This window comes from Micropterus dolomieu, linkage group LG02 (genome assembly GCF_021292245.1).
Source record: "Micropterus dolomieu isolate WLL.071019.BEF.003 ecotype Adirondacks linkage group LG02, ASM2129224v1, whole genome shotgun sequence".
Lineage (NCBI taxonomy): Eukaryota > Metazoa > Chordata > Actinopteri > Centrarchiformes > Centrarchidae > Micropterus > Micropterus dolomieu.
The window spans coordinates 30,384,047-30,394,069 of NC_060151.1; the positions used below are offsets into that span (position 1 = coordinate 30,384,047).

Below are 10,023 nucleotides of genomic sequence, written 5' to 3' on the forward strand. Positions count from 1 at the left end.
GCACCCAGTTGTCTTAACGGCCACCCAGGTGTCTTAACGGCCACCCAGTTGTCTTAACGCCCACCCATAACAGCACCCAGTTGTCTTAACGGCCACCCAGTTGTCTTAACGGCCACCCAGGTGTCTTAACGGCCACCCAGGTGTCTTAACGGCCACCCAGGTGTCTTAACGGCCACCCATAACGGCACCCAGGTGTCTTAACGGCCACCCAGTTGTCTTAACGGCCACCCAGTTGTCTTAACGGCCACCCAGGTGTCATAACGGCACCCAGTTGTCTTAACGGCCACCCAGGTGTCTTAACGGCCACCCAGTTGTCTTAACGGCCACCCAGTTGTCTTAACGGCCACCCATAACGGCACCCAGTTGTCTTAACGGCCACCCAGGTGTCTTAACGGCCACCCAGGTGTCTTAACGGCCACCCAGGTGTCTTAACGGCCATCAAGTTGTCTTAACGCCCACCCAGTTGTCTTAACGCCCACCCAGGTGTCTTAACGCCCACCCATAACGGCACCCAGTTGTCTTAACGGCCACCCAGTTGTCTTAACGCCCACCCAGGTGTCTTAACGCCCACCCATAACGGCACCCAGTTGTCTTAACGGCCACCCAGGTGTCTTAACGGCCACCCAGGTGTCTTAACGGCCACCCATAACGGCACCCAGTTGTCTTAACGGCCACCCAGGTGTCTTAACGGCCACCCAGGTGTCTTAACGGCCACCCAGCTGTCTTAATGGTGACCAGATATGTGGTTATCTATTACGTTAAAAGTGGATACGATGGATATTATACAAACACGGACCAGGTAAAGCGACAGTGAACACACCTGTGTAGATGTAATTCGTTAGCTAACTTGTTGGTTTTGTTTTGATAGGGTAGGTCATTAACACGCCTCCTCCACGTGCAGCGCACCTGAATCACGGTTGGAAAAATTCAGCAGACGAGTTCGGGTGTCTTTACGAAACGTGTTTATGATGTAAAAAAGTCAGCAGAGGAGACGCATACAGAGAGAGTTTCTTTTCAGAAACCGATAACATAAACAACGATTATCCCTAAGATAACATGGCAAAAGGCAGTTTAAAAATAAACTTTATATATAACTTTGAACAAAAGTACTGATTGCTGTGTGTTGCGCCCCCTGATGGACTAACTATGCAACTACACCTCTCAGAACATGATCTATGGATCTGTTTCTCCGTTTCTTTTATAATTTTCATTTATCGGCTGGTATAAACACTGAGACCGATTCATCTGTAGTAAGCGCATATTGGTCGTTAAGAGCGACACGCTGACTTATGTGATTGTTTACACTATACATGGATTAAGAGACGACATCATAGTGTTGAAACTGTGTGTGCGTGTGTTTGTGTGTGTTCCTGGAGTTGGACCGCCTCCATGACTCCCATGGACTCCATGACCGCAGACTTCTTCCACCTAACCGGCCACTCACTGTCATTTTCTCTTTTTCTCTCCCGCCTCTCTCCCCTCCGACTACGCTGTCACTTCACTCCTTACACTTTTGGCCTTATTTCCTCCTCCTCCTCCTCCTCCTCCTCCTCCTGCCCCTCCCCCCTCCTCCACCTCCCTCTGCCTTCCTTAATTTACACTTCTCTCTCATTCTCTCTCCCCCCTCTTCCTTTTCTTTCTTTTCTCTTCCTCTCGTCTCTTTCTTCTCCATGCAGACTTGACCAGCAGACCCCGTAGCCCTCCTCAGCCTCCTCCGCTACCACCGGGCCGGCCGCCGCCCCCGACTCCTCCCCAGGAGAGAGGAAGTGAGACGGAGGTGGTGGGAGGGGCAGGAGGAGGAGCAGCTGTGGTGACAATGGCAACGACAGGAGGAGGAGGAAGTGGAGGCAGCGGAGGCGGTAGTGGAGGAGGAGTGGAGGACTGGGAGGAGAGGGACAGGGACACTCCTCTCCGCCAACTAGAAGCTGTGGAGGGAGAAGAGAGGGATGGAGCGAGGGCGCCACGAGCCATCGACAACCAGTACTCCTTCTTCTGATGAAGGGAAGGCCATGTGGAGGAGGAGGAAGAGGAGGAGTGTGTGTTTGTGTGTATCCAACAGTGTGTGTGTGTGTGAGCGAACGTGAGAGTGGATGAAGCGGCGTACATTATAGCCATTCATAACCAGTATTTTTATTTTGTTAGCAAGGTGGAGGAGAAGAGGAAGAGGAGGAGGAGAAGGAGGAGGTGGTGTAAAAGTACTAACACTATACGAGAGAGAGAGAGAAGACTAAGCAGACGGAGAGACGGGTGAGAGCAGCTTTACAACACTAACTAGCGGTACATTTATTATTTTATTTCTTAGTCAGATAAGCTTTGTTTTTGCCGGTACGCCTCACAGCAGGCTCTTTCTTGTACGTGCAAGTGAACAGTAGTGAGAGCTTGAGCCCTGTGAAGCCAGCAGTCCCGATACCTCACAGTGGTCCTGCCGAGACGACGCACGCCAGCCAGACGCCAAACACACGGGGTAGACCCGAGACGTTACACTCTTGCTGGTGCACAGCGAGCCCCTTTTTAAAATGACCTATCCTGGCTTAACGGTTCTGCATGAAGGTTCTCCGTATTAACTTTAACACACGATTGCTACGAGACCAAGCCGACATGTGAAATGTGAATTTAAAATCAATAATAAACACAATATGTTGATGAATGTATAATAATACTAACACTAATGACATGATGTGGGTTTAGATACGTTTGCTGCTTCACTGCTACAGGATTTTCAGTCAGGTTGGAGAGACTGGATCCAAAAAGAAACCGTTCACACTGAGCCACTTCATGCGTCTACGCTGGATCACGTTTTCAGAAAATCCAAGTGTAAGTCACGTCAGACAGATTTAGGCCCCATCCGCGCTACTGCGTTTTCGTTTTAAAAGACCTTTTGCTGTGTCTGCACCTCCCATCCAGACTAAAACGGCGAAAACGAAGACCTAAAACGGAGAAGTTTGAAAACGAGTTTTGAAACTCCGGAGGGCGTTTTAGTGAAGAAGGCAAAAACGGAGGACTTTAGAAACGATGATGCAGACGCTCGGCTCTCTGATTGGCTCTCATAAGTCATGCAACGCAGAAACACGATGCTGCTGACGGAGTTTTTGATAAAATATTCTGTACCGTGCAAACAACACTTTGTTTTAAAACTCTGTTTTTAAAGGTTCAGTATGTAATATTTCTGAGGATCTACTGACAGAAATGCAATATAAGATCCATATCTATGTTTTCAGTGGTGTGTAAAGAATTTACATAATGAACCATTATGTTTTTATTACCTTAGAATGAGACATTTATATCTACATAACCGCGGGTCCTCTTACATGGACGTCGCCACGTTGCATCGTTATGTTTCTTCTGTAGCTGAAAACGGACAAACAGGCTACAGAGCGCGTTTCGTCACTACGATCTTCTTGTTCTACTTCTGGTTGAATTCAGGCAGTGCAGACACTCATCACTGTGTTTAATACGTACGCTAGAAGAAGAAGTAGTAATAATATACTGCAGGGGTCTGCACACAAGTTGAGTGTTTGATCCCACCTCGGGATGATTTTTTTTTTCTCTCTTCAACAAATTAATTCTGCAGCGAATGTTTCTCAGATCACAGCTTGTGCTGCACTGTTTTTGTTTCGGTGTTTGATCCACATCCATCAACGCTTTTTCATTTCCCCAGTATCTCCAGGCAGAGGACATTTAAGGGAATCACGTTTTCTGACCTCTTTCAGAGGTGTGTCAAGCAGGCTACAGACTCTTTTAATGTCATTCAGAATTTTTCAAAGTAAAAGCTCAGTTCAGCTCTAAATACAATATTGCAGTAAACAAGCTTTCTCGTGCTTTTATTTTGTAGGCAAAACCACTAAAGAGGAAGTGATTATGTGAGTAACTGTTGCTGTCATGACTGAGATCTATTTTTAAGCAAAGTTATCAAAGCATTTATTTATTTATATTTTTTGTTCCTATCAAAGCACCGTATTCTGGCAGCGAGCCAGATATTAATGTTGGCAGGCAGTTTTGGCGAAGGTCCATAATCACAGAGAGAATTAATTCCCTTGTCAATGTTTGTATAAAGAAGAGCACAAACTGCAGTGTTTAGGCTTTTCTTTAGAGCACCAACACCTCACCTGACGGTACCTGGTCGACACTTTGGTCCTTTTCTGACTATCAAAATGTGTGAGCTTGTTTAAATACTGCGCCAGCACCATGTTATTAAAGTGAAATGTGCAGCAACAGGTGATGGATGTCGCAGAGGAAATATAGCAGAAACTCTTTACACAGAAACACTAAAATTAGCCGCTGGTGCAGAAAAACTCTTTAACGACACTAAAGTTGACCTTTAACCGTCCTTCCTGCTCAAACAGGGAGGGGATAACTGGGATGAAGCTCAGTCCCACTGCATGTATTTCAGCCACTCTTTGGGTTCAGCTGTGTTTTCCCACTGAACTGAAGGTACGTCAAACTCGGCACCTGATATTTAAAACAAAATTGAAAGTCATTATGATGGCAAAACATCAAAAAGAAGTAGCAGGTTGAAAGGAATTAATATTATTGGTAGCACTTCCTATTAATGCTATTCCTATCCCATTGTTTCTGTTTGGCAAAAATGCACTTGTAAGTGTTGGTACTCCATTAATAAATACTCAGTTTTCTCACTTTATAATAAGTCACATAAAACGATAGTAAATGCTTTACTAACTATCAATAAAGCCATTAGTTACACCTTTTAAACCCTTTATTTAAAAGTTGAAAAGAGTAAACAACCTGGAAACTCAAATGTGTTTTTTTTTAATTAATGCTTGTAATTGATCTATAAAACTGATCTATGTGACATAATCTTGGTAATTTAAAACTCCAGCAAGCAAAACTGAGTAGTTGATTATTCGATTATTCTGAAGGTTTTTTGATTTATATGATTGTAGATCTAATATCTTGTTTGGCTAAAACAAGCAGTTAGAAGACTTCACCTACAGCTCTCTGGGAGATTTTGATGGGCATTGTTTTATTTTTTCTGGCATTTGATAGACGCATTTGAAAATCTACTGATTAATTGATGACAAAAATAATTGTTAGCTGCAACCCTACACATGGCTTTTAAAAGAGGGATCTAATCTGTACTGAATGCATGATGGTTTAAAGAGAAGACAATAAACAGAACGCACATTTGCCAGTACGCAAGCCAGCACTAAACAGGCAGATTTGTAAATGGGGTTTGGTTTGACGCGGCAGGGAATGTAATGTCTCGGGTCTACGTGGCACGTGAGTGAGAGCAGGCAGGAAACATTTACCTCAGACACACTCACAGCATCACTCAGTATATAAATATATATATATATATATATGTCTCTCTCTCTTTCTCTCTCTCTTTTTCTCTCTGTCAGAGAGAATTTATTGATGATACCAATAACAATAATATTGATGGAAATAATAATAATAATGACAGTCAGAATAATAATAGTATTAATTTTATTTGTTTTTATGACACTTTTTATTTTGTATGCTTACTCCATGTGACGTTTTGTTTCCGACTCCGTCTTGTAATTCAGTTTAAAAAAAAAAATGTGTTTGTGCCTTTTTTTTATTTTTTGGGATAAAAAGAAGGAAACAAAAAAAAATAATAAATTAGATTTGCTATAATGCCTCATTCTCAAGGCTACGGTAATCCTCACTCTCTCTCTGTTTTCATGCTGTCCTCTCCTCCTCAACCTCACCCTCCGTTCATCAAAAAATAAAAAACACAATTAGCAGAAAATGTCAATGAAAAACCTACTTTTTCTACTTGTGCCTTTCTGTGTCTGTCGTCTCGTCATCGGCCTCTGTTCATCTTTCAGTTTAGAGCTTGTCTCTTTCTTTACGCCACCACATAACCTACCCAGTCATGTCTACTGCTCTTTTCTTTGCTCATGTATTTGTCTGTATGCACCCCACAGCCCCTCCCCTAATCATCACGTGTCCTTTTCTCAGTTTCAAAACTCTTTGTGCCTTTCTCTGTCTCTTTTTCTCTCTTTGCTGGGACCGTGTGTTGAGGGCGGGCAGCGTTGTCTGTCCACCCTGTGTGGTTAGTTTCAGGTACTACATTGAATTTAATGATATAATATAAATATAGTGAAACAGAGTGGTTGATGTGTGTTGTCATTTTTTTTTTTTGCTCTTCTTCCTACAAGCTTTAAATGCTATTATTGGTTAATTACATTCACTTAGGGGTCACTTTATTAGGTACACATACTTCTGAATGTGTTCTGAAAGTGTGAATACTCGTGGTTTAAAGGGTAACTACAGTGTTCTGGAGCGAAATGACTAGCGGTCATAAGATGTGTTTCCATTGACGTTTTTTATGCACGTTTTGAAGTATCGTGTTAGAAAAGGTTGATGGAAACGGCAAAATTTGGAAAAAAAAATCCTGAATTTCACCAAAAAAGTTTTATGCTCGATTGAGGCGGTTTTTGCCTTTGTCAAAAAAGAGCGCTAAATGGGAGATGGAAACACATGGCTGGTAGCAGTTTACTCCCTTGAAACACATTCCTGAGGACCTCTCTCCATTTTTCTAAGATCAATGGCCTGGTTTTGTTTCTGGTTTGGAACCCAGACATCTTGTGTCAATTCATTTAGCTGACGCTTTCATCCACAGCGACTTACAATTGCTATACATGTCAGAGGTCGCACGCCTCTGGAGCAGTTAGGGGTTAAGTGTCTTGCTCAGGGATACAGTGGTGGATGGGTCACAGTGGGGGATTGAACCCGGGGCTCACACCAAAGGCATAGTATTATCCATTGCGCCACCACCTTATTACAGCCATGTGTAACGTCAACTACTGACGTAACTACGCTCTCCGTAGCCTGGTTTATTTGCTTCCAAACCACCTGATGGAAACACACATATTTCTCATTTACTTTTTTTCTTCTTTTTTGCGACATTTCAAAAGTCTGCTTAAAAAACATATAGTCGCTGCCAGTTTCACCAGAAACCTCAAAGTAGTGTTGTAGTCAAGGCCGCGCAAACCGAAACCAAGTCGAGACCGAGACCAGAGTTTATCGAGACAAGACCAAGACCTATAGGGGCTGAGACCAAGTCGAGACCGAGACCAGAGTTTATCGAGACCGAGAGAAGACCAAGACCTATAGGGGTTGAGACCAAGTCGAGACCAGAGTTTATCGAGACCGAGACAAGACCAAGACCTATAGGGGCTGAGACCAAGTCGAGACCGAGACCAGACTTTATCGAGACCGAGACAAGACCAAGACCTATATAGGGGCTGAGACCAAGTCGAGACCGAGACAGAGTTTATCGAGACCGAGACAAGACCAAGACCTATAGGGGCTGAGACCAAGTCGAAACCAAGACCAGAGTTTATCGAGACCGAGACAAGACCAAGACCTATAGGGGCTGAGACCAAGTCGAGACCAGAGTTTATCGAGACCGAGACAAGACCAAGACCTATATAGGGGCTGAGACCAAGACCAGTTCCCCAGATTATATGACGCACAATTAAATGTGGAACCAGATCACAGGTACTTCTATAATTATATATAAATATAATAAATATAATTCTATATTAAATAAATCAGACAATGCAAAAGCAATTTATTGATATTCCCAAAGTTATGGTCTTGACTGGTCTTTAAATAAAATCCTGAGTCCTCAATGACCGGGACAAGGCCCAGTACAAATGCGGTCGAGTCCGAGACGAGACCAAGTCCATCAAAAAGTGGTCTTAAGACCGGTCATCAAGTACTACAACACTACCTCACAGATGTTACTGATTAGTTGTGTTACTAACATAAGACAGCATATTTCACACCTTCACTGTTTAAATAAAATGCATTCCTCAACATTTCTTATGTAATTCATTATAAATCCTGAAGTGAATGTGAGACTTTTTGGGTTTAAAGCATTAGATCATTGGGATCGATTGGGAACACAGAAACTCAGGCCACATAAAATCACAGAGTTGGGTCAGCACATGCTGAGGAGCACAGTGCGGAGAAGTCGACAGCTTCCTGCAGAGTCAATAGCTACAGACCTCTAAACGTGTGGCCTTCGGATTATCTCAGGAACGGTGGCGTGTGGAGAGTTTAATGGAACGAGTTTCCGCGGCCGAGCAGCTGCATCCGAGCCTTACGTCACCAAGTGTAATGCAAAGCGTCGGATGCAGTGGTGTAAAGCACGCCGCCACTGGACACTAGAGCAGTGGAGATGTGTTCTCTGTAGTGATGAATGGCGCTTCTCTGTCTGGCAATCCGATGGACGAGGGGGTTACGGTGTGGGGTTGTTTTCAGGGGTTGATCTCGACCCCTTAGTTCCAGTGAAAGGAAATGTTGCATCTTCAGCACACCAAGACATTTTGGACAATTTTATGCTCCCAACTTTTAAACAGTTTGGGGATGGATCCTTTCTGTTCCAACATGACTGCTCACCAGTGCACAAAGCAAGGTCCATAGAGACATGGATGAGTGAGTTTGGTGTGGAGAACTTGACTGGCCTGCACAAAGTCCTGACACCAACCTGACAGAACACCTTTGGGATGAATTAGAGCGCAGACTGCGAGCCAGGCCTTCTCGTCCAACGTCTGTGCCTGACCTCACAAATGAGCTTCTAGGAGAATGGTCAAAAATCCTCATGAACACACTCGTAAACCTTGTGGACAGCTTTCCCAGAAGAGTTGAAGCTGTTATAGCTGCAAAGGGTGGGCCAGCTCCATATTAAACCCTACGGATTAACTTTAAAAACTTTAAAAGGCTTTAACAGGGTGTTGAAAAAAACATTTTGCTACGTTTAGTCAGTCCTGAACTCGCCCTCGCTGCCAACAAGAAGCTCTTTTTGTGGATGCCATTTTCACAGGAAGGAATAGGAATCTACTGCACAGATTCAAGACTTTCTGTACCTACAAGTCATTTCAACATCAACAAATGTGGAAGCAGAAGCCAAGTTTAAAAATACTGAAGGTACCCTTAAACGCATTAAGTCCAAGGCCAAAACGTCTGACATGAGCTTCAGGATTTATGATATATTATACAACCCCTAATTCCAATGAAGTTGGGACGTTGTGTAAAATGTAAATAAACCCAGAATACATTCATTTGTAAATCCTTTTCAACCCATATTCAATTTAATACACTACAAAGAGAAGATATTTAATGTTCAAACTGATTTATGATTTATTGTTTTGTGCAAATATTCACTTACTTTGAATTTGATGCCTGCAACATGTTCCAAAAAAGAGGAATGCTCAAAAAACACCTGAGAAACAGGTGAGTGTCATGACTGGGTATAAAAAGGAGAATCCCCGAAAGGCTCAGTCATTCACAAGCAAGGACGGAGCGAGGTTCACCACTTTGTGAACAACTGCGTGAGCAAATAGCCCAACAGTTTAAGAACAACGTTCCTCAACGTACAATTGCAAGAATGTAGGGATTTCATCATCTACGGTCCATGATATCATCAGAAGATTCAGAGAATCTGGAGAAATCTCTGCAAGTAAGCGGTGAGGCCGAAAACCAACATTGAATGCCCGTGACCTTCCACCCCTCAGGCAGCACAGCATTAAAAACCGACATCAATGTGTAAAGGATATTACCACATGGGCTCAGGAACACTTCAGGAAACCACTGTCAGTTAACACAGTTCAAGTGCAAGTTAAAACTCTACCATGCAAAGCGAAAGCCAGAAACGCCGCCGGCTTCTCTGGGCCCGAGCTCATCTGAGATGGACTGACGCAAAGTGGAAAAGTGTGCTGTGGTCTGACGAGTCCACGTGTCAAATAGGTTTTGGAAATTATGGACGTCGTGTCCTCCGGGCCAAAGAGGAAAAGGACCATCCGGATTGTTATCAGCGCAAAGTTTAAAGCCAGCGTCTGTGATGGTATGGGGGTGTGTTAGTGCCCATGGCAGGGGGAACCTGCACATCTGTGAGGGCACCATTAATGCTGAAAGGTACGTACAGGTTTTGGAGCAACATACGCTGCCATCCAAGTCTTTTTCAGGAACGTCCCTGTTTATTTCAGCGAGACAATGCCAAACCACATCCTGCACGTGTTACAACAGCGT

The 10,023-nt window shown here is 43.7% G+C and overlaps 2 protein-coding genes across 7 annotated transcripts in view; both read left to right on the forward strand.

Annotated features, from left to right (window-relative positions):
* sh2b1 (SH2B adaptor protein 1) overlaps positions 1-1,848 on the forward strand; it is an 18,207-nt gene extending 16,359 nt beyond the window's left edge. For both annotated transcript variants that reach the window (XM_046037693.1, XM_046037685.1), the window contains one exon: positions 1,677-1,848. In XM_046037693.1, the coding sequence (XP_045893649.1) occupies positions 1,677-1,698 (22 nt within the window). In that variant the 3' untranslated portion in view covers positions 1,699-1,848. The remainder of the gene's footprint in view (positions 1-1,676) is intronic.
* atxn2l (ataxin 2-like) overlaps positions 1,824-10,023 on the forward strand; it is a 37,084-nt gene continuing 28,884 nt past the window's right edge. For 3 of the 5 annotated variants that reach the window (XM_046037594.1, XM_046037619.1, XM_046037601.1), the window contains exons 1-2: positions 1,824-2,044; positions 2,143-2,247. In XM_046037594.1, coding sequence (XP_045893550.1) covers positions 1,947-2,044; positions 2,143-2,247 — 203 coding nt within the window. In that variant the 5' untranslated portion in view covers positions 1,824-1,946. The remainder of the gene's footprint in view (positions 2,045-2,142; positions 2,248-10,023) is intronic. The other 2 variants (XM_046037609.1, XM_046037652.1) reach the window with 2 other exon arrangements.